The sequence below is a fragment of the Pantherophis guttatus genome, chromosome 5 (assembly GCF_059756535.1).
Source record: "Pantherophis guttatus breed Tessera chromosome 5, ASM5975653v1, whole genome shotgun sequence".
Taxonomy (NCBI): Eukaryota; Metazoa; Chordata; class Lepidosauria; order Squamata; family Colubridae; genus Pantherophis; species Pantherophis guttatus.
Window position 1 is genome coordinate 92,085,770 of NC_142067.1, and position 25,514 is coordinate 92,111,283.

At 35.6% G+C, this 25,514-nt stretch overlaps 1 protein-coding gene across 2 annotated transcripts in view; it reads right to left on the bottom strand.

The window, feature by feature from the left end:
• Nucleotides 1-332: 332 nt before the first annotated feature.
• The window catches only part of JADE3 (jade family PHD finger 3), a 46,408-nt gene continuing 21,226 nt past the window's right edge, over nt 333-25,514 (bottom strand). For both annotated transcript variants that reach the window (XM_034431398.3, XM_060686654.2), the window contains exons 2-11: nt 20,956-21,015; nt 19,258-19,340; nt 17,795-17,952; nt 16,635-16,825; nt 14,989-15,200; nt 10,399-10,566; nt 8,073-8,189; nt 6,970-7,440; nt 6,179-6,296; nt 333-3,194 (exon numbers count right to left, since the gene is read on the bottom strand). In XM_034431398.3, coding sequence (XP_034287289.1) covers nt 2,302-3,194; nt 6,179-6,296; nt 6,970-7,440; nt 8,073-8,189; nt 10,399-10,566; nt 14,989-15,200; nt 16,635-16,825; nt 17,795-17,952; nt 19,258-19,340; nt 20,956-21,004 — 2,460 coding nt within the window. In that variant the 5' untranslated portion in view covers nt 21,005-21,015 and the 3' untranslated portion in view covers nt 333-2,301. The remainder of the gene's footprint in view (nt 3,195-6,178; nt 6,297-6,969; nt 7,441-8,072; nt 8,190-10,398; nt 10,567-14,988; nt 15,201-16,634; nt 16,826-17,794; nt 17,953-19,257; nt 19,341-20,955; nt 21,016-25,514) is intronic.

Genomic DNA, 25,514 nt, shown 5'->3' on the forward strand with positions numbered 1-25,514 from the left:
TGATCCCCATACTGATTTAATAAAGGAACAAATTAATCAAATGCACAGATTCATTAAAACTCATACAAACTTATTTATATTTATTTAATCTGATTTTTAGTCCTATAAAAATTAAGAGTCATACATTATCAAATCTTTATATGGAGACTATCCTGGATTATGTGCAAGTTCTTTAAGATCCTCAAGGCCACTTACACACACCTGGGGTTGCCCATGTGCTTTTTTTTTTTTTTTTGAGGAATGTTACTAGTCCTTCATGAATTAACTAAAGCACTAAATGCAGTCTTCCTAAGTATTACAGTCTCCAAATGATCACAATGGAAAAGGTAAGGTTAGCAGTTTCATAATTTAATGAAAAAAAGTATTGTAAAAAGGAGACGTCTGAAAAAGACAGTCCATTTTTTAAAAAAACTGAATTTGGGTATGCATATGTGTCAAAACAAGAAAACAAATTATAAGGTAACACTGCAAAATTAGCTACTGAACACTTTGTGAAAACTAGCAATTATATTTTGGAGACAGATACTTGAAATTATGAAGTTAAAAAGTCCTTTGTGTATCTGTGGAAATCATATAAAAGTATTAAGGAAAAACACTATTGCCTGATGAGATTTATTTTAAATCATCAACCTAAAATTTGCAAAACAGTTGTAGCTTGCAGAAGCACCATTTCTCTTTTTCTCAATGCATGAGTCATTAACTGTAATGTTTTCTCCCCCTGGCTGCTGAAAAATTGTACCCCCAATTATTCAGAACCAGTATGTAGAGAAATAAATTTTCTAGCACCATTCTGAATGGCTCAAAACACAAAGGCTACCTTTTCTCAACAAACTTAAAATGAAATACAATTGCATATTTACACTAAAGGAAATGCCTTAAAAATACATCGTTTTAAAGACAAAAAATAGATACAAAAGTTGACAAAGCAATTTTAAATATGCCTAAAACAAAGAAGCACAGACCTGCCAAATTTATTATATAACTTTCATGAGTCAATTTATTCTTCCTAAGTAAATTGAATAGTATTAAGGCTTTCAAGGACATCAAGGCCCTCATTTGTTGTTATTGGATTCCAAATGTACAGCAATTATTGTTGTTTCACATTATGGCATTACATTACCAAACTAAATATGTGATTGCTCCAAAAATAAAATGATTTTTATTCTGATTAAAAATCGGATATGCAGCAATGTATGCAGCAATGAACAAAATAATAAATTATGTAATGATGTTATGTGTGTGCATTTTATAATATTATGTTAGTTTTAAAAAAATTAAAGTAGCTATGAAGATGTTTGGGAATCAAAAATACGTTATGATTTTTGATTATTTAAACCTAGAATTCAATGTACACAGACCTTTGCATAAACTGATTTTAAACATTTTGGCTCAGAAATCTGAACATATTTGTTAGCTTACAAAAAATACTAACATGTTGGGAAGGGGGTCAAGTTTTAAGAATATATGGGAAAATTTGGCATCACCGGTGATTGCCTGAATATGTTAAAGAAATTAAGTACTTCTAGTGTTAAACATTATCCACACACCAGCCATTTTTATTGACTGGTTGCATAACCTATTTTACAGGTGCAATGCACAACAAGTTACTATGTACAAAGGGATTAAAAACAATTTAAAAATACTAGAAGTTAAAAGGTATTTACAGAATACAGCAATTTATAATAATGAAAAGGAACACAAATTTGAGACGTTTACTATTGGGAAAAATCTAGAGGTCAGTGTGTGTTTGGCAGCATTAACTGTGGAGTTTATAAACCTTCCTCAATAGATTAGGAGGATATATGATATATTCTGATGATATATAATGTTTATTTGAAAGTAAGTCCCACTGAGTTAAAATCGGTCCTACTTCTAAGGAGTTAGGCTCATATAATTTGTTCTAATATTGACTGAGAACATGATTTTTTTCCCCTAGTAGTCACTTGACTCAATTCAGAAAAACACTTTAGCAGACATTATTTCAAATGTGACAATTCTTCCAAAAGCTGAGCTTGAAGTGTTTTCATGAAATGAGAATCTATTGCAGCTGCAACAAGAATTATCTAGTCACTTTGTAGATTGTCACAGGATGATGAAAGAGCTTTTTGAACCCGGCCCCCCAAAAAAAAACAGTTGGGGGGGGAAGCAATCTCCTCAAAAGAGCAAACCATTGTAGAGTTTGGAGAAACATTGTCACTTCCTTGAGGACCCTGCACTCTAACCTGGAGATTTCCCAAGGTTTATAATCATTACTCTTAGATACCCACAAAGCTGAGCTATTTTCATTTTCAGGGATTTCTATCACCTTTGCACTGAACTATGAGAAATCAAGTTTCTTTTCTTTCTATTTTGACAATCTCTACTGAAGTCTTTATTCGGGCTTTCTCTGCCTGAGCTGCTTTTCCTCAATCTGATCTGCCCTTTATTCTCTTCACTCTCTGCTTCAGAATCACTGAGTTCCAGATCAGGGCAATACCCATCATTGTCTTGATAGGGGGCACTCCCCATTTGATATTCAAAAGTCTGCTTGCCCCATGGACGCTCTCTCATTGAAAGCTTTCTTGAGGGTTTTTCACACCTGAGATCTTCGGTAGTTCTCACCAAACTGTTGGTTGCTTCTTTGAAGGACCTGCTAAAGTGTTCCATTGTGGATTTTCTGAAGGTACTCTGGCTAGCCTGGTGGGCAGAGAGTACAGACTGTTGTTCATATGTTGTTTGGCTGGAGCTGTCTCGCTGAGTGATATCTCCAACTCTGCTCATTAAGCCATTAGATTTTTCTAATTTAGAATTGTATTGAATTTTCCCATTCCCAACAGAAGACTGTCCATGCAATGCAGCTTGAAGTGCCAGGGGTTTGCCAGATGATTGCCCAGGATGGAAAAGTTCTGATAAGTTATCGGACCCAGAATCCTTTGCTACAATTCTAGCTTTTGTAATGCCTTCCAGTAAGCCATTGCTTCTGTTTTCATGCTGAAATCTTGAGTAGGACTTCATATTTGAAATAAATGTTTCCTTGGATAGTGAAATACCTCTTTTATTATAAATCATGGCATTGTTATCAGGAGAAAATGTTTTGGTACCAGTTTTTAAGTTGCTTTTGCAATCTCCCAATGATTTTGGCATTTTTAATTTTAAAGTGATTCGAGGAGGAGGGTAGAACAATGTATTCTCTAGTGCACTTGTCAGGGAATGACCTGAAAGAGATAAAGATAAGAGAGAGATATTTAAGACCCAACCTTTATCATGAAAACTTGTATCCTTTATGAAACTGTTACATATACAGTAGCAACCGCACATATTTATAATGTAAATTACATTTTTGAACATTCCCTTTTTTTCTTTTTTTAATTATTTGTTAAATTTATTTGCTGTCTATCTTGCTTTGGGGGTTACTCTGGGTGGCTTGCAACAATAAAAACAGAGGAATTAAAAGTGTAAACATAACAGTAGCAAAATAATGGAACAATACAATAAACAATGAAAAAGAAAACAATGAGAACACATGATATGAAAATAAAAGATGGGTAGGTGAGGAAACAAGAAGCGAGGGGTGGGATTTGCAATCAATCTGGTAGCCATCTCCACCATAGTAAACCCCCCTCCTAATTGTGTTCCTAAGCCAACCAGCAGAGCCAGGTCTTCAGGCTTTTATGGAAGGATAGGAGGGTAGAGGCAGATCTCACCTTGGAGGGTACAGAGTTCCAAATGGTGGGTACTATGGCAGAGAAGGCTGTTCTATTGGATCCCAAGTTCTTTGACCGACGGGATCTACAGTAGGCCCTCTGCCAGCACAAATGGGGCAGGCTTGTCTTAGTGGGATGAGACAGTTCATCAGGTAGCCTGGACCTATGCCATTAAGGGCTTTTTAAAGGTCATAACCAACACCTTGAACTGCATCCAGAAGCAGACCAGTAGCCAATGAAGTTCAAAGAACAGAGGTGTGAAAAAGGGGCATTCTAAGGGCCCCAAAGCCTGCCACACTGAACCAGCTGAAGCTTCAGAATGGATTTCAAGGGTAGCCCCATACAGAATGCATTGTAGTAGTCCAGATGAGAGATGAGGGTGGATCTCTCATTTCCTCTCAACACCAATTGGTCTGGCCTTGTCTAGCCTCAACTTGCATAGCCGGCCCAAAAGGAGACCATGGTAGATGGTATCGAAAGCCACTGAAAGGTCAAGGACAGCAAGAATGGTTGTACTACTCCCATCTTGCTCACACCACAGATTGTTCATAAGGGCAACCAAATCTGTCTCTGTTCCACAGCCAGGCCTAGTTGAAAAGAGTCCAGAAAATCCGTTTCATCCAAGACCCTCTGAAACTGCCAAGCAACCTCCTTTTTTACCATCTTCTCTAAAAAGGGAAGATGGGAAACGGGAAGAAAGTTGTCCAGATATGTGGGGTTGAATGATGGTTTTTTTAAGGAGAGGACAAACCAAGGCTTCCTTAAAAGATCCCAGGAATGTCCCTTCCTGCAGTGAGGAATTTATCACTGAATGAACTCACCTGCTGGTCACCATCCTGGAGGCTTTCACCATCCAGGACGGACAATGATCTAACTGATAGGTACTTGCACTGACAGCACAGAGGACCCTGTCCACTTCCTTAAATCCAACAGGACCAATTGTTCCCAAATTACAGAACAAGACATCTCCCTAAGCATGTCATAAGGACCTGTACCATGCATGGGTTCTAACTAGAAACGAATCTAAGCAATTTTATACAACAGGCATTCAACAAATTCTTCTGCACGGCCCTGAAGATGATAATTCAAACTCGCCTGGCCTAGGAGGGATTAGATGATCTGGGAAAGGGCCAATGGGCAACACTGTAGAAGCAATAAGAATAGAGAACTAGCATTGTTTTGTCATTTTTATGAGATAGGCCTTAATAGATGTCTAAATCGTGTCCAGCTGAAGTCATCATTCATTTTTCTCCAGTGACACTCTAGGCATCTCTTAACCCATTTCAGAACCCTCAGTTCCTCCATGAACTATAAGAAATGATGGATGCAAAGAGTTGAGAGTGGTCACATAGGCACAATCCTGTCCAAATTCTCAGTGGCCTTATGGTTCCAAGCCATTACTAAGGCTTCAGCAGCACTGCGCAGCAAATATTTAAGGATATCCCTCGGTTCCTTCTGGGACCCATTTGGGTTCATCAGTCTCCAAGGGCAGACTGCTCAAATGAGTCCAGTCAGAGTGGGTGGTGTAAGACAGCCTCAGGGATATCAAGGAGTGATCTGACCATGGTCTTTTTGCTCTCCAAATACTGTTTATTTGCAGGTATTAAAACTGTTCAGTTTTGAGAACACAAATGTAATCCATAACAAAAAATATTATTTTAAAAAACCAAATACTTATGTACTGCTTGTACAATTGAATGTAGATTTCTGTTGGTATCTGGACTGCATATGGGAAAAATTACACTGTACAATCAAACAAAACCAAATTATTATACTGTCTGAACCTGATGGTATAGTGCTGCTAGGGGCTGTTAGGAGGCTCACAGATTACCAACCCTCTTCTGATGGCTAACTACTACAACTGCCAGGACAACATTCTTGTGTGGCTTTTTTTCTTTACTTTCCCACTGTCTTTAGTTATGGCTTGCATTACAAGCAAAAGAAAAATCCAGATGTAACAGTCAACTGCTTTCTTTCTGTTAAGTTCTAGTTTAAAAGCTAAAAGACTAAAAGGATTGATGCCAATGTAAGTGCCATTTAATATTATTTTATTTATTTTTATTTTATTAAATTTTTATTTTATATAATGATTCTGGGGGTAATTATGCAAAAGGAGAATATAGATTTGGATAAACTTTGAATAAAAGAATTAATTTGAAGAAATAATTAGGGCCAAGCCTGGGAAAAACAGTAAAACAAGGTAAGATTCAGAGAAAAGGGATGATTCCATATCCAGATGTGGAATCCTATAGATTCTCTGAAGCAATGCAAGCTTCACCAGATGTCTATTCACACATTCTAGTATGTGCTATAATCATCCAGTTATTTGCACAGTGAATGTATTACAATTACATAAACTGAACTATAGCATGTAAATATTATATAACTTATTCTCATGAGAAAGAATTTTAAGATTACTATCCAGTGAAAATAAGGTTTTAAAGGTTGAGAGAGATACTAATATATAGAAAATAAGTCTGTTATGCATTCATTACCTGCAGCAATTTCCTGATTAATAAGTTGGACTTGTAAATTGAAGACCTGTTCATGTGCTTTGCTATGAGAAAGTTTTATTTTTTCTCTTCTGCTTACCATGTAGCAAAGATTCCTTACCTACAGAAAACACAAAATCAAGCACCTGAAAAAGCTTGCAAAGTATTTTTTTAAAAAACCATTAAGAATAAATTCCTTGACAAAAGTTTATTTATATCTGTATATTTCATTTACAAAAATGAAATCTAAAGATTCAAATTATATTGAATTAACTTGGCTTAAAACAATTCTTTTTAGAATTCCAGTTGTAACTAACCATGCATAAAAAACTGCTTCACCTGACAATGGACACCCATCTGGTTACAGAGGACTATAAGAATCTCAGGAAGATAACTTTCATTCATCATCTTTGCATCTTATCTTGCAGTTAATGTTGTATAGTTTTATGTTCACCTGAGCACTTTATGATCCCTTTAAAATACTCCAATTTTTCAAAGTATTCCCCTTTATAACTCTAATCCCATTTTTACTATCCATTCACAAATCATTCTTTTGGATACTTTAAATGTCCACAATGAAAAGATTATCAGTGGCCATCATGTCTGAGAACCAGATTAGTCCCTTTCCTGTTTATTGGAGGTAGTTTTTAAAACTAGAGTTAAAAGGGAAGTCTGTAAAAATCTCATCAATGATGCAGTATCTTCCATTTTAATTATTACTCTATCCCTCATTCTCCAGTACATTTTTTTTTCTTATTGCAATAGCTTCATTTATAACAGCATCAATTACTTACCCTCTCTAAATCCTGTCTTAAATGCATAAACATTCTCATTCGAGTATGAATGCTGTCTTCTTTTGGCTGAACCAAGCCATTTTCTTCATCCTCCTTGGGAGGAAATAATGGTTTATTAAAGTTACTCTTCCTTTTTAATTTCCAGTAATTAAAGGTCAAGTCCACAGTGAGTTTAGGAAGCCCCAGTTCTGCTGCAACGTCATCTATTCTCACAAGTGAGTAGAACTCTTCCTCCAATTCCTGAAGTTTCTGAGCACGCAAACTGGTTTTCTCTCTCTCAGATTGCTTCTGGTCTACTGTGCTCTTGAGGTTCTCTGTATCAGGCATCAAATTTTGCTTGGTTTTGCTATGCTTTAGACAATATGACTTGAACTTGACTTCATCACCATCATCCAGGATTGTTTTCATTTCTAAGCTATGCTCAAAGGCACATGTGACATGAAAGGCAGTGATACAGCTCTTCACAGAGCACTGTTGAAATGAAAACAAATCAAGCATCAACAGACACTGAAAATCCCCTTAATAAAGCTCTCATAATTATAGTGGCCCAATGTCCTCTATTACAGAAAAAAACTCAAGAAACACTGCTTCCAGCAATGCGCTTGTATCTCCCCCACTCCCCCAAAAGCCTTTGACTATTTCTGGAGTTCCTCCTAAATTGTCCTTCCCAAAACTAGACCATCTAAACAATTCACCACTTCCTGACACACAGTTAGTAACAATTCAAGATATTAACAGAACTTTTAACCTCCTTAAAGAAGTTACATGTTTTTCTGTATGTGATCCACAGATCCAAGAAAAAAGCATGTACCAACAGTGAAACGTATGCACCCATGCACATGACAAATTTCTCCCCCACCCCCATCAAATTGGAAACTTCCACAATCCTACAAATGCCTAATTATCTTGTTTAATGTCTACTTTTTTATCCGAAGACCAAAGCTTTCTAAAAACTGTTTACCAGGGAACAAAGCAGCTGCTAAACTTGTATTCTTTCTTCATATTATGAGGAAGATATTTTATACCAATCAGAATGAAATATGACTAATGAACCATTTCAATTCTTTAAGATCAAAGATTACAGCATAGAAATCAGCACATACCTGGATACAAGCACCAGTTTTCACTTTGCATAAACTGCAAACTAAAGCCCATCTACTTGGGGGAATGTGGGACACTTTTGTAATCGGTTCCATCCTTTCTGGACAAGCAATGCTTACCTACAATGTAAAACATTTAATTAAATTTCTGATAAGGTTCTCAGGATAGCTAATACAGTAAAAATATAATAACATACTATAGCTTTTTTGCTCTGAAAGAAGCAGTCACAAGAGGGAACTGATGGAATAATAATCATGATACAAATAGCGCAAATGCTATACTAGCATCAAACTACAAAGTTTCCAAAGATGGGATTTGTATCATGATATGACCTGCACTGTAAATTTTCATCAGTATGGCTCTCTAGGTGTAACACTGGTTTTTAAAGGAAGTTGAGGTTTTGAGCATCACATGTGTCCAACAAAAGATGAGGTTGGTTGAGTGTGGCTAGCAGCTGGAGAAGACCCCAAGGTGAACCAACTGGACTCACCCTGACCCAGGTTTTTTTGCTGATGTCTGTCAATTACTTTTAACTAATATCCAACTAATTGGGCAGATTAATAATAAAAAAGATGTCCAAGAAGGGCAAGTCTCAAAATGGCAAAGGAAGTACGGCTATGAATTGAAGACTGCTGAGTCAACCCTGAACTAGTAGTAAAATGATGGGAGAAAGAGGAAAATGCCCCATATTCTCTCTAAATCCAATCAAATGCAAAAATCAAGAGATATACTTGTAAGGGTTGTATTAAGGTAAAAGAAAAAGCATAGGACTAAAAAAAAAAAGATAAATTACAATGGAGACAAACTCTTCTTTTTCCAAGATAACAAACTTGTCACACTACAAAGAAGAAAGGCGTTCAAACCTCTAACAGAAGAATTACTTAAAAAAAAAAAAAGATAAATGGGAGGTTACTTTCATGCCAACTGGATTTCAATCACAAGGAAAATAGTTAGTTTTATACTCTAGAGATTAAACTGTCTTAATAAACCTAAATAATGCTTCATAAAATTTAATAAATAACAAGCTATGAGGTTTAAAAGATTCATGTAACTTGAGAAGATATGACAATGGAATAATTCAGTTTATATCACTCATAAATTGGTTGCTGTTTGCAACAAAATTATATGATATTGTTTATATTAGTTGGCAAATACTTAAGATAAAATAGAGAGGATAGAAAAGTATTATTTGGAAGTTAAAATAAATATTTGGAAGTTAAAATAAAGATGAGTTGGGAAGAAAGAGATGAAAGGTGAGAGCTCAACATAGCACTCACCGTAACTAGTTAGAGCAGGGCTGTCAAACTCGTGGCCCATGGGCCGGATGCGTCATGCGCTGGCCATGCCCACGCCCAGTTTGGTGAAGGGGGAAAAAAGTCCCGATACATCACATGATGCCGCCGTGACTTTGACATCCCTGAGTTAAGAGGATCTGATTCATCAACTCTGAACTCTATTCACTTGTGTTCTGAATAGTGAGGGTGGGAGGAGTAAGTGGAGAAGGAGATTGGGGGAAGCTGTGAAAGAATAGGGGATGAAAAGGACAGCTAGTCAGAGTAGGACAGTTGGGGTTTCATTGTTGGTAAGTTGTTTTGTAGGAATGATAAAGAAAACAAGAAGTATAATAGGAGAACAATAGGATGGTTTCATTAAATGCTAGGGGATAAGCTGTTTCAATAAAAAACTATAATTAATAAATACTAAAATCCTTCAATTTAACTGAAATTGTCTTACAGGAAATATATATCAGAAGAATTAGGATAAATATATTGGAAAGAACTATAGAGGTGGCCATTCTAATAAAGCAGAAAAGATTCAAAAAAAGAGGGAAGATTTACTTTTATTAAAGGGAAGCTCAACAATTGGAGTTAGAAATCTTAAATAAAATTAGCCTGGGAGAATTTTGTTCTAGGAGATTTAAATATTAATGTAGGTACAAATAGAGCATTCAGAAGATTGCAGGCTTGGATGCAAATGCATCAAAGAATTGCTCAAAACTGGAATATTCTAGATAAACGTTCACTGAGTAATTAATGCACTAAAGTATGGCCAATTGCTCTTATGAAAAAAATTGCCAATAATATTCATTGCCAATAATACTGACTTCTTAGGGAATTTTAACTGTATCTGGAAAGATTATATATGTTTTAAATAAGTTACACTAATAATTTCTTTTGATAAATTGCTGAAATTGTTTCTTCCTGCCCTATAGAATATTAAAAAAGAAAAATAAAACAAAACAAAAACTAGGGTTCTTGTATCACAGAAATTTTTCCTTGTATATTAAAGTGTAGATAAAAAGACAGCATGTAATTAATATAATCATACCTCTGGAATCCAGAGAGCACAACTCACATGTGCCCACTTAGTACCCGTTCTTGTGGCTTTCATAGCTCCACCCCTCTTTGGACACAAGAGACACTGAGGATGTATACCTAAAACACAAGTACGGCAAAGCCAACTCCCCTCAGGAACCTTTAGGATGCCATAGCATGCCTGGAGATAAAAAAAGAAAACACTGTTTTATATAAGAAAGAAGTATATATTATTTACCTTTATCCATTTTAACTACAGTAAGTTTTTACACAAATTTATTTTCAAAGGAGAAAAACAATGATCAGGAAAAAAAAATCACCTTTTCATTAATAAATTACATTTTATTTTATTTTATTCTCAGTGATAAAAACAGAATATCCATCAAGGGCACAGGTGTGACTTTTCAGAAGAAAAGGGAACTTGGGTAGCAACTTTTCTTCACTCCCAGCCCTTTTTTCAATTTAAATACATACAAACAAGGAATAGACTATGAATATAATGAACAATTCCTTTTGTAAGTATTATTGATTTAGGAAAAGAGCTTTTTGACACCTAACGATCTTTTTTACATGTTTACACCATTTATAAAATAACTTGGGAAAGTACTCTGATTGGTCTTAGGAGTAAAGAATCTCAAAAAGACTGTTTATAGGTAGTTGTATCAGGAATGTACTATTTTTATCCAGTAGGGGGAACTCTTGGCCAACCATAAGTTTTAAAAAATGAACATCCGTTTTCATGAGTGCTCTAGTGTTATTAACAAGAATCATTCTATGGTTTAAAAACTCATTGCTTTCTGTCCTATTGCTTTCTCATTGTTCATATACCTTTTTAGAAGATGATTTTCCTTAATAACTTTACGAATTCTTAAAAATATTAATAGAATCAGACATGGAAATCTAATTTCTTATTCAATGTAAGAATTAATTTAAACCTTCTCCAAGAGATGGCTCCCCAGCCTCTACTTGAATGCAGACATCTCATATGTGCAGCTAAGACGCATTCAGAAATACTCTTCTTTCCTCTGTGACAAGCATAAGATTGATTATTACATTGGCTGCATTCAAGATTTGAATGCCCATCAATATAGACAGTGCAAATCTAGGCATATCTATTCAGAAATCCTGGGTTATTTCCCAAAGCACATACTTAGAAGAGGCATTTAGCGACTTCTCCCCAACCCTAAAAAAAGGACAAAATCTTGTCTTTTTAGGTCTGATCCAGTTGTGGACTGTACTCATCTACCCTAACATTCACGGGAAGAAATAATGGCTATTCAGATCTCAATTTCTGGGAAGAGCTAAAGCAAGACACAGAAGTACTCTACTGCTGATTTCCAAAGAATGCCTTCTGTGACTCTTCTTGCTTGACCCTTCTCCTGGGGCCTGGAAAACATGTAATGCTTTTTACAAGTTGCATTGCTAGTTTAGTGACTAATACTAAAATAGGACAAATGGCAACTGAACATTTGTACATTACTCTGCCACACATTCTGGAATGTGATTGGTGGACAGACAATGCGGAGTGCGAGGACACTATATGCCAGGGAAGGAATCTTGAACTCAGTGGACCATCCAGTCAGAGGTGCGGCAAAGGTTAAATTGTGGGGAATATTAAGGTAAGATGTTTCTGTATCAGCATATTTTCTATCCTTTCAAGGACGGAAGAAAAAATATATTGCAAAGGATGTGAGAAGCAGCCATTTGACTCAATTTTAATACTTCTTTTCCTCCCCCTATATCAGGGGTGTCAAACTGGCGGCCCGCAGGCAGGATGTGTCACACGCAGGCCATGCCCACCCCAGATCCGCGAAGGGAAAAAACATTGTGATATGTCACGTGATGGCAATGTAATGTGGCAATTTTGACACCCATGCCCTGTATGAGGACCTGAACTGCAGACTGCACATAAAGTAAGATAACGTGCACATAGTAAGATGAAATTATTACTTCCAATGATGGAAACGAGAAGTTCTAGTGAGGTAACTGAAAGTTGGATTTGAATGCTTTGTTTGAATACTTTGAATGCACTATTTTTTTTAGTGCCATCTCCTGCTGAAACAGTCAGCAATAATCAATGCTGTTTGTTATTTGATGTTTTTGTCCAAAAAGCTGTACTTTTGCTTAACCATGGATGTAGACTTTTTTTTAGCTAGGATGTTGGTCATTTTGATATTTTATACATTATACCCTCAGCATGTGCTTTTCTGTACAGTAATACTTAGTTCAGAGATTTTATTTATAATAATTACTTTTATTGTCTTCTGATTTATATTTAGTCCACAAATTTTGATTAACATTTGTAAACATTGCTCAATATTTACTAATAAAACAGTATCTGAATAAATTATTACTGTATCTTCTTGGCATGCTTCTGAATCTTCTTTGAAAATAACTTCAGAATGTACCGTATTTAAAGATCAACAATGGCAATGCACATTCTTACCACACATAATCTCTGAAATAATTTTCTTCTTTTTCTTCAACTTTAAAAACTGCTGTTTGTTTCCAATATAAATTCATAACGATGCATGTGTCTCTACTATCCAACCCTGTCTTTTTCAATATATTTAGTTCCACTAAATTAAATGCATTTCCATACAATTCTCAATACAAATAAATATCCACTTTCATATCTCTAAAATGTTTTACTACTTTTTCATATGCTAAAAAGAACATTCCTGCTACCTAATACATTCCTGAATCCAAGTTATCAAAACAATTTCACATTTCTGAAAAATCCTCTTGTTTATGTTTGGAAGAACATTTAAAAATATCACTCACCAAGGCTATCATAGAGATTCGTTACATCTGTATGTTTGTCTTAGACTGGACTGGCTTCCAGTGTGCTCACAGATACAAGTCAAGGTGCTGGATCTGTATGGCTTGGGATTGGGTTATTTATCCAATCTGGCAAGGGATAGGCTTTGGGTACCAATAGCTGAGGAATTTCAGCTAGTGGGGTCCAGGCAAGCCTTTTCTGCTATAGTGCCTGCCTTTTGGAACATCTTCCCACAAAGATCAAATTAGCCCTGACTCTGCTTGCCTTTTGTAAGACTTTGAAAAGTTGGGTTTGTATCTGAGTGTGGAGTCCCAGGTGTGTGAGGGAACTAGTTCTAGTTATGTTAATAGAAGCTGCTATGTGTTTCTATTTTTGTATTATGTCTTTTATCTGTTTTATTGTAAAATATCCCAAATGTAACCTATATAAAACAGCTAAACAAACAAACACAATACAATACAGTACAATACAAAAAGTTATTCCAGGTATATTTCCAGGTATGTAATATATTCATAGTTTGTGTATACTGTAATTTCATTTATTTTTAATGCATATATTTAGCTTCCAATATTTCAGTTTCACTACATCTATCACTTATCAATTTTTCTTTGCACTTCAAATTTTTCTCCTGACTTCTCCTGGTACATTTTTGAATATTTTCACCTGTTTTTTGTTTTTAAAAAATGTGATTGTTCCCCTTGTTCTAAAATTTTGTTTTGTCATAACATCCCTTCTTTTATGACAATTTACATCAATGATTTACTGTAAGTTTTCCTTCACTTCATTCATGCTGTTGTTCATATTTTTCACGTTTCATAATAATCTTTATATTTTCTATGATAAATTTTGGATCCTTGGAGTCTTCTCCTTTTATTGCTAATATTTTCTTTTGTCCTCTATCAGAGATATTTCCTGATGGCAGATTTCATCAGAATATATTTTTACGTAAAATTGGAAGTGTCTTGGCGACGTTTCAATGAAGTCTCATTCGTCATCTTCAGGCTGGTGTTCTCAGCTTCGTGCTTCCAGGAGCAATGTGAGATCGCAGCTGTCTCTTCCTTTTAACTGCTAGTGGGGGTGTGAGCTGATTGGGTGGGAACTTGGCTGTGTTCTGATTGGGTGGAGGTGTGTTCTGATTGGTTAGGGGCTTGGCTGTGCTCTGATTGGATGGGGGGTTGGTTGTGCTCTGATTGGCTGGGGGTGTGTTCTGTTTGGGTGGGGGCTTGGTTGTGCTCAGCTTAGTCTGAGTTGCAGGGGGATTTGAGCTGGTGAGCTGCGTTGTTGTTGTTTGGCTTCAATCAGAACACAGCCAAGTTCCCACCCAATCAGCTCACACCCCCACTAGCAGTTAAAAGGAAGAGACAGCTGCGATCTCACATTGCTCCTGGAAGCACGAAGCCGAGAACACCAGCCTGAAGATGACGAATGAGACTTTGTCAAAACATCGCCAAGACACTTCCAATTTTACGTGGGAGAAGACCCGAATAACCAAAGACCTACATACAAACACCCGCGAAAACCTGAGAAAACATATATATTATTTATTTGTTTGTTTGTTTGTTCAATTTATATGCCGCCTTTCTCCGAAGACTCAGGGTGGAGTAACATTTTGCTAATGTTACCATTAACTGTCCAAAGCTACTGATTCAACAGAGCTTATACTGTACCACTGTATTATACGTAATGGTCATCTGACTACATAACAAAATCTCATGTTTCCTTATACTTAGCATATTTTCAAAAACTACTTAAAAATCCTTACTCTGAAAAAAAAAGGCTGAATGTTGCATTTATATTGGCAAAGAATTAAACCTAACAAACCTGATGCACACAGATGTTACATTTATCACAAAACACCATATCATTTCCATCTTCACTATCCGGAGATCGGCATACATCACAGATTACATCTTCATCATATTCTATACCAAGCCCTTCCTCTGTTTCAATGGCATGGTTCATATTTTCATGACAGTGACGTTCCAGGACTTCTACCATTTTCTCCATGGTATTTTCATCAAGCTGCCCATATCCTGCCAAATGGTAAAAATTACCATTAAAAATGGTACATTGAATATTGCCCCAATTAAGTTTCTTCAAATCTTTCATTTTTGAAGCATAATGATGCTGATTTTTACTTTAACATGAGCTTATCAGAGTGGTGTTTTTCTTAAATATAGAATTAGTTTTGTTCTCCACCATAATCATGGGAAGAAAGGTAAAAAACCACAAACAATGCCAAAAATAATAAAGAAGATATGATATCAGGGAAAGATTTTTTTAAAAAAGGCAGTAGAAGACAAAGGAGTTCTATCTTGAGCCAAACCCCCCCAATACACAATATTCATGATATTTCTTTCTTTTTTTAATTTGTAATCTGACCTGATCAGAGATAATTCACTGTTCTATGTTTCTAACCAATAAACTAAGAAACTTCATGTAAATAATAATAAAATATATGGTTCAAATTAGGCCAATCTACATTTAGTAGATATTTTCTAAATTCCACTTAAGGGGTTCAGCAAGCTTACATTCTGGTTTTATAAAAAGAGATGACTCCCTTATACAAATCTTATTGTGCCTTATAACACTGCCTTGAGTCCCAAAGACTTTTCCAATTAGGAATGGAGGAAAAAGGGCCGTTTGTGACAGATATAAATGCAGGTAAATTTAGCTTTAGTCAGGAGGCAATCTCATTAAAATAACTTGTCACTAACAGATGCAAAAATCAGAATTGTGCATTACTACGTCAGTTTGCATTATTGCAAACTAACGAAATAGGCTTTTAAGCACATGACTGTAAAGAATTATGATGTACTCTACTGGATGCCACTAATTTCAAGCTAGATGATATATTATTAGTACAACTTATCCTAATTTTACAGTTCATGCTAACATCTTTACATATGAAACAAATTCTAGATCTATATACTACTAAACTATCATTTCTGTAACTATTAACTGGGTGAAATGGATAAAATGTTTTCAACCAAGGTACTTCATATGGGCTAACTTACAGAATGTGTCAAAAATCTGGGACCCATGAAGCCTGTGGAACTGAAATCTGGCAAATTTTATAAAATATGTTATGTTCTAAAAATTATCATACAACTGTTTATGACACAATACAAAATGTCATAAAACATTTCTTGTGCTGTTTGGATGTGCTATACAATTCAACATGGACTATTTTCAAGACAGATACATCTCCAAATATATCCCAACTTTTCCAATGAGGCAGTACAACAGAACTTCTGTTATTACTGAAGGCATTGAGGAATCTGGTAAGGAAATATCTCTGAAAGGATGACTCAACAGATCAGAAATTATCCAGTATTCTTTAAAACTCTACAAACCTATAGTACTGGGAAAGAATGATAGAACCAAATATCAGTGTATGTATATTTTATTTCAGAACATTTGTTACATTATCAAATGTGAACAAATTATTACTTTTGCTTTCTCACCCATTTCAGCAAGTTCCTCATTTACTTCCTGAAGCCAGATGATATCCATGTCATCCAAGTCATATCGACACATTGATTCTGCCAATTCTACAATGTTGATGTACCCAGGTTCAGCAGACTCTTGGCTTGAACAACGGATGTACTTTCTGGGCCGTGTATAAAGTACTTGCTTTACTTTTTCTGCTACAATTCTAAGCAGCAAAACACTATAGTGAGCTACAAATCCTCTGGTGGAAGAATTTTTGAAAATCAAGTAACAATGACAAGGTATTCAATTTCTTAGGACCCTTAAGTCAAAGGACAGAGTGTTCACAATTTTAAATTTTTCATAATATTGTTATTTACCAAAGAATCACCTATGGATAATTTATTTGATCGGGAACAATTTGTTGGTTCATTCAACCAGGACCAGTAATGGTGCTGGTTGAATGACAATAGTATGCTTAAACAAAAACGTAACATAAGCAAAATCAATACTGAATTACCATAAAGAGAAGTACTTCCTAAAAATCTGCCTTGAATTATGGCCATTAAATACATACAAAAACATTAGTTCAGCTTTGAAATAATAAAATAAAGGATTGTAATGATCTGGTGTTGGTACATCCTAGCATCTAGAATTGTTAAGTCTGTTTAGGTGTCATCTGTCAAAATAGAACTACCCTGGCATGCCTAGATGAAATGGAATTAAGACTAGCATTCAGAGGTTTTCTGGATATGACTGCAGACCAAACTGGTTACAAAAATGGTTTTTTAGACATCCATAGGCCACATGCAGTAACAAGGTGCTTGGAGCCAACAGCCCAAAGATTTCACAAAATGCTTTTTTTTTTTTTTGGAAGCACCAGAAATTCTATCTGACCTAAAAACCACTGCAAAAAAGACCTGCTGAAGTAAACTGTATAAATTGCTGCAGTCAGTTCTGCTTATCAGACAGCATTTCTCGGCACTCCCTCTGGGTTAAAATTTAAAAACTGCATTCATTTATTTTTTATTATTTTCTGCTTACTAAAAATGGAAGCAATACATGTTTTATTTCTACAAAATAGAATATATCGCAGCTGATAACCATCATAAGATAGTAAGATGTTAATATTACTTTGGGATGGAAGCACAAAAATTATGTGCTTTATTAAGGCACACATGTTTAACAGAAATACCTGAGAGAAGGTTGGGGAATAGTTTCTGGGCTTGCAGGGACTTGCACACCCTTTTCCCATTCTTGTTTCCATGTATCTGCAAACAAGTAATATTCATCTGGGTTAATATGATGAGAGTCTGGGAGTTTCATGGCACTGATGAGGTCTTTTCGAAACACCTGAAGGCACAGTGAAAAATAAATAACCCATTAAAACTTCATTTTTTAAATTTAATGATAAAAATCTACTAATGTATTACACAAAAAAGCCTTCAAAACCACATGATTAAGCTTGTGGCAAGCATGGCATCCTAATTAATGTTTGTTTGTTTTTTACTATCTCTGCATTACAATTTTAGCACAAGAAATATAACTACCATATTTTTCGGAGTATAAGATGCACTTTTCCCCCCATAAAAGAGGGTGAAAATTTGGGTGCATCTTATACACGAATGTAGCCCCGCCTACCCGCCAGCCCCCCCCGGAAAATGGAGGGTGCGGAGGCGGCAATAGGCTATGGCAATCCCTGCAGCCTGAAACAGCTGATCTTTAGGAGGCCGATCCAACTGACAATCAGCTGCTTGTGCTAATCAGGATGTGCTGAACCTGAAATTGAAACGGGCTGTTTGCTGTAAGGAGGCAATTTGCTGTGAGGCAGAGACAGATTTTTTGTTGTTGTTGTTTTCTTTCCCCAAAAAGGTAGATGCGTCTTATAGTCCTGAATTTCTTATACTCCGAAAAATATGGTAATATTTATTTATATTTTCATAAGTTGATCCAATCTATGGGCATGCAACCAGAAAAATAAAAAACCAAAAGTAAACAGGAAATAATTAACCATCCCAACACAATGCATGGAGATGTGGTTCCAAAACAATCAATCTAACAAGATTCAAAGCACAGTGGAATAAAACTGTTTTGGCAGCTGTACAAGGAATGGTGTTGCACAGGCCTCAAAAAAGAACAATGTGCCATAACATGCAAGCTCTTACAGACAAGCCCTGCTGTCTTGCCAAGCCCTTGTGAATTTTCTATGGGAGAGGATTTGCCATCATCATAAAATATTTTTACTGAACTAGCAGATTTTATTTGATAAGGCAGTGCCTTTTATCCTGTGCTTGCCATTTACTTATAATCAGAACTTTGAATTAAGCCCAGAACTTTACAACTAGCAGATAGTCCTCAAGTTACAACTGTAATGGAGCCTGTCCATTAAGGTTAGAAGTCATAACCATCGCAAAATGGATTGGTCCCGTGACTGACCCGATTTTATGATGATTTTTGCAGCAACTATAAACCAATGTCTTTCATTTAGTTTGGCATACCTGTCAGTATCCTGAAATAAACTTTATAAATTGTAAGTCTAAATAAATTGATCGTTCATTCATATTAATATATATTCAACAGTAAACAAAAATATTGGGATATGAAGAAGCAAACATTTAGGTATACTAGTAAAATATTATGAATCAAATAAAACCTTACCTCAGCAGGCTTCTTTTGTTCATTTGTTGGTGTTTTTGATTTGCTTCTGTATTTAGAACAAAAGGAGAAAGAAGTAGAAGGACCTATATGAACAGCAAAAAAAGGAAGAGAATGAAAAGGAAGAAAATTGAAATTTGACCACAACAGAGACTGTTAAAGCAAAATTTATTAAATATTTGTTTAATAAATCATAGTAACGTTTGCAGATAAGAAAAAATGTACTGCCTTCTTTGCTCAATTTCTGATTTTTCATCTAGTTTTTGTAGAAGTACAAAAGCAAGAATTTCTAAATAACCCAAACATATCAAAATATCAATTTATGTTCGCTGAAAAAAGGCAACACATATCTGACAACACATTTCCCATACCCTGGGGTATATGGGAAGTTTTCTCAAATATAATTTTTGCAGACATGTATATTTTAGATGACGACAATATGTGCATAATTTTTATTTATGAAATGGGGGAAAGGTGATGTTTGTGTTTCTGGATACTTTTAATGGAATATGCATTTGTCTGCATTTTAAAGGTTTATTCTTCCATGAGATTTGTGATTTTTTTTCCCTAAAATATGTTTGTGAGGGATGATGTTGTGGTTTGTTGCAACTATGTGTGAGGGGCAAAGATATTCATATTCATTTATACTTTTCATTCTGTAAACCGGGCATTCTGTTCAGCTTTGGCAAGGCATGCATATATGCCTTCAGATTTGGAAATTAGGGGCCTGACTCTTCCTTGTATTCAGAGGAGCAGAGCAAGGGGGGAAAAAAAAAAAACATCTCAAGAGGAAGAGCCAGAGAGCACAGTTCAGCCTTTTTAAATTTTTTGGCTTATATCTCAATTGACTGCCAAGAGGCTTGAGCATTCCACAAATCAGAAATGAGTCATCGACCAGCTTCAGAAAGCAAATTATAATAAAAGAAGCCTTGATTGGTGCATCAAACCTCTATTTCAAACATTGGTATTTTGCCAGAACTACACTACAGTTCATTGTCCGAAGTGAGTTCAAATATTCAAATAAATTAGACAACAAAAAAAATTGTGTTACCGTTAAATGTAAATTAGACCAACATATACTTAAATTTCCTAAAATTATCGGAAATATGCACCATGTTCTAACGATGTTGTCTGCTGCAATCATAACTATTTCCATTGTTAGGAAGCAGATAAACAATTAGGTAAAAGTTGCCCTAAAATCATTCTTTTGTTATAGATTCAAGTGGTAAATGGCTAGTGAAAGGAAATATTCTATAGTTCCAAACTAGCAATTCTTGACTTCCCTACATCTTGATTCATTAACCATAAACAAGAATATCTATAATGTACTGTTCTGGGTATATTTTGGGTATATATATTTCTGGGTAAACCAGCAAATTTCCTTTGGAAAACAGAAGCTTCAGGATTACATATTAGAAAACATGCAACCTGTTAGAATTATGCAGCTTTTTACATTCTACAAAGGCTCTGAAGAAACTGTATTTAATAGTTACATTTAACTTCACTTTGTAATGTTTCTAATTTTGTTTTGATCCTCTCTGATATTACTAAATACCACAGCACACAAAAGGAAAGGAAATCGGACAAAAAATGCAATTCTCTTTATAGCTGAAGAAAAAGTATAACAGTTTGCCCTCAAACCAAAGAAAGAAACCACAGGAAGAGTTACAGATCAAAGGAAGATTAGATCACTTTATTTACTTTCATTGTCTGAACTGTCACTGCTGCTTAGATGCCTGTGGCGTTTCATCCTGACGCATCCTATAAAGAGTGAAAACAAACAGTTAGCAAAATTCTTCCTGCAAGGGAAGTATGCAGCCAGATGCCTTAATTCTGCACCCAGAATTAGTTTTGCTGTGCAATAAAATACAAAGATATCTTATTTATTTATCACATGTATACAGCTGCTTAATAACAAAGTAACTGTAGTGTACAGTATTAAAATCAAATTAAGAACAATAAGGGAGAAAATAGTAAACATTTCAAAAGAATAAAAATATTTTCTCAATCATACTGCATAGCCACAAGGGACTCATCCCCCAATCTTACCGAACGTTTCAGGAAAACCCATGTTTTAAGGTTCTATTTGAATGAAACCAAGATAATGGTAATGCAGATCTCAGGGCAGGGGGGGAGGGGAGGGAGGAATGCTGTTCTAGAGTCCAGGTGCAACAACAGAGAAGTTAACATTCTGGGTCACAAGAGATAACATTGTTTACAGACACTGTCCAGGCAAACTGTATTAAAGCATCCATTTAAACCAACTGCATCAGTTAAAATACACATTAAGATGAAGTAAATTCCCCCAGATTCCTGTTAATAACAATTATTTCAAATACAGATTTCCCCCCCTTTTCCCCCCCCTCCTCCCTAACCCCCCTCCCCCTCCCCTCCCCCTGTGGCTTCTCCAAAATAAAACCCAAATTAGTAACAGATTATATAATACTTTACCATCCTTTTTACTCCACCCCCCATATGCTGACCCTTTCTTTCTAACAATATTATTATATCCCCCTTATACTATACATTTCAAAGCAACATTCAGCTGTAAAATTATATAATAAATCCTGATTTAGCAATTTCTACTCATAATCTATCCATTTCCTCCTCCCCCATGCATATATCTCTTAATTCAAATCTTTTACGTATATTAATATAACATAACATCCCTTTTCCTAAACTAAACAATCAATAAGCTAACCTATCTCCACCCACTTTCCTACAGGTCTACCATACATAATATTTTCAATATCTTTGTTCTTCTGCCCACACCACTAAAAAAAAATATTTCCATATATAAATAAAATCCTCAAATGACTTTAAACTTGTAATCCATATGATATCTTCTGTAATGTCTTTCAACTGGATTGTTAATTCCATCACCCATGTTAGGGTAACATCAAATTCTAATTCCAACAGTATGTTCGGTATCTTCAATTACCATCTGCTCCCATCAATAATAAATGTTTTCATATATCAAAAAACCACCCGAGTGACTTTATATTTATATTCCATATAGTGTCTTTTGTAATGTCTTTCATCTAGATTATTCATTCCAACCACCGTGTTAGGGTAACAATCAGATCTTCTGCATGCCCCAATCCCATAGTTCTCTTGCCTTGTAGCTCAGCATAAACGTAATCCATTTGTCAAAGAGTCCAGAATAGAAAGTTCCAATCCACTCAATTTAAGGCCATCTTCCACATCCCAAAAGTACAGCACTGCAGAGATCTGTCACTCTCCTCAAAATAGTATAAACCAATACTTTGCCTCAGCTATATTTTCATGTATTTAATCGTCTCTTAAGTAACTGGCATTACACTGTTGTTTAGTCTAAAAGTTTTTATTTTTGTAGGACCTGCTTCTTCTCTTCTTAACTTTTTGTGGCTTAGATCTCCATCCTGGTTGCCTTTCTATGAGTTGTATATCAACTGATTGATTTCCATGCTGGTCTGTAACTTGATAAGTCATCACATTAGAATCCAAAGCCGCCTCTCTTGTATTTATAGGTAATCCAACTATAACCTCTGAAGGAGAATCCAAAAGCGGCTCATCCAAAAAGGCCTCTATAACTTGTTGTTTTTCCATTACCTCCACCTCCATCTGCTTAGCCTGGGTTTCAATCTCTTGTTGATTTTGCTTTTGTTTATTCCCCGCATGTGTTATACATGGAGATGTTGAATCCATTTTAAGAACCTTATAATAAAATTCTTCCGCTTTTTCAACGGTATTTAGTTGATATCTTTCTCCTTGATATCTCAATATTATTCCAACTGGAGCATCCCACCTAAATGGGATTTTTTGTTTCTTTAGCTCAGTCACCAAAAATCCAAAATCCTTTCTATCTTTTAACATCTTGGGCGGCAGCTCTTTAAATATCCAAATCTTCCTTCCATGCATTTCAAGAGTGGAGTTAAAAGACTTTTGCACAATATCATTTCTTATTCCTTTATCGGTAAAGTAAATCACCACATCTCTAGGCAACTGCCTTTGCTTTGCCAACCAAGAATTTGCTCTGTAGGCCTTATCAATCTTACAGGATACCTCTTCAGGACTAACCTTTAAAATCCCAGCCAGAACTTCAGCAGACATCTTTCTCAAATCTTCTTTTTTATTTTCCTGTATTCCCCTAATTCTGACCGCAAATTCCATAAATCTGAATTGCATCATTGTGACTTCATTTTCAATCCTTTGTTTTATATTATCTGCATTGTAAGTCTTGTTGTCAGCTTCCTTTATTTTTGACTCTACTTCTGAGCTATTTTCTTGAATCATTGTTAAATCATTTTCAATTCTTTGTATTTTATTATCCAAATTATAAATCTTATGATCAACTTCCTTCATTTTAGACTCTATTTCTAAATTAATCTCTTTATCCATCTTTATCATTGCGTCTAAGAAATTTATCATATGTTGCTTGAATTTATCATACTTTTGTTGAACCAACTCTTTAATTTCCTGTCTAAATTTTTCAAGATTCTGGTTCACAATCTCATCATGTCTTGCCATCTCCTCCAGAACAAATTGCGTTAGATCTTTAAAGCCATTCCTCTGCATCTGCAAGCTCAAAACTTGTTCATGTGGTTTATAAATGGGGGAGCCTCCCCCCCCACAGCTTGGTTGTCTGGCTTTGTCAGTTTTAACGCCATCCTGCCACACAAGCAGATTTTTTTTCCCTTTAAAGAAGAAAACTTCTCTCCAAACAATATCAATATCAAGTCTCTAAGAAGGAAGAAGCATGAAATAGGAATTTTTCTCTTCACTTCTAGCCAGCGCTGTTGTCTCAATTATTTTGTAACATATTGAACTAGTCAAACAGAAGGACTTTCGCTTTCGGCTTTCTTCTCAAGCCTCAGCCAGTCGCCATTTTAAACTTTCTTTTTTCCCCCCTTCCACTCTTCTTTACTTTTAAAGTCAGTCTTAGGGTTATTGGAAATACTTGCAATTTAGGGTCCCAGGTCGGGATTTCATCCTACTTGTTCAGAGAATCTGTTAGTTTTCGTTAGTTGGTCTGGTCCCATCGCCTGGCTCTGCAAAGCGCAGAGTTCTCTCGAAGCCCGGAGCAGTGGCGAGCGAAAATAGGGAGCCTCATCCTGCTTCCTCCCCAGAGACTAATAACAATTATTAATTCGGTAGAAAAGCGAGAAATCAGACTGTATAATTACTAGGAATAAATTACACATCTCTTGATTCAATTTTTGAAAATATTCACCACTTAATCCACATTTCAATAATTGTTCAGTAGTTATTTACTGCTTTCTCTTATTTAACTAGCTGCCTATAAGAGGATCTCTCCTCTTATTCCATGATGCTATTTTTTAAATCAGTGTTTTCGAAAAGCGTTTTGAAAGTCCAAGCAAGCAAGCACATTTCATGAGTGTGCTTCATATTTCAAAAAATTCCAAGAAATTAGCAAGGTTGACTCAGCCTTCCATCCTTCCAAGGGGGGTAAAATGAGGACCCAGATTGTTGGGGACAATATGCTGAAGGCTGTAAAAGCACTGTGAAGCAGTATATAAATCTCAGTGCTATTGCTATTTTTGCTAATCCCAATTCATTCTTAGCAGAAGCCATGGTAATTCTTCTACATTGGTATTTTTTTGCTATAGGCCCATTAATTTTATAGAAACTAATGGTTTTATAGTTTACTTTAAAGTGATATTCAAAGTACCAGTATTCGTTTCCATTTTTTAAAATCAGATTTCAGTGGACACCTAGGCAGATCTTAGGGTTATTATATACTTTCTGTTAAAAGATCAGTGGTTCTTTTATTTTAATAATTTAAGAATTCTCACATGATACCACATGGTCTAGCATTTTTAAGATCTTATCCCCATTGTTACACTTAATTTCTTGGATTTGTTTCAAGAAACTGTTCAGAAAAAATATCTGGTTGCTTCTATTTTCCTTTCCAACAGCTGAGCAGGCTTTCTAGATAGCTACATGTTTGTGATGCATTTTTAATTGTTCAGTCTTTGGGTTTCTTTAAAAAAAAAAATTTAGATCTGTTCTCATCTGCACACAATATGCTAATGATACTCAACTTTACATCTCCATCCTGGTGACCCAAATGATGCTCCCTTCTTGCAGTGTTTGGAAGCTGTGGGGTTCTGCATGGGTACAGACTTTGGCTGAATCTGGTTCCAAGTGGCTTTGGGTACACGGAGCTTTGGGATCCAGGATTTTAACATCTTTAGTTCTGGATGGATGTAGTTGCACTGCCCCAGACAGACCTTCTGCACAACTTGAGGGTTCTCCTG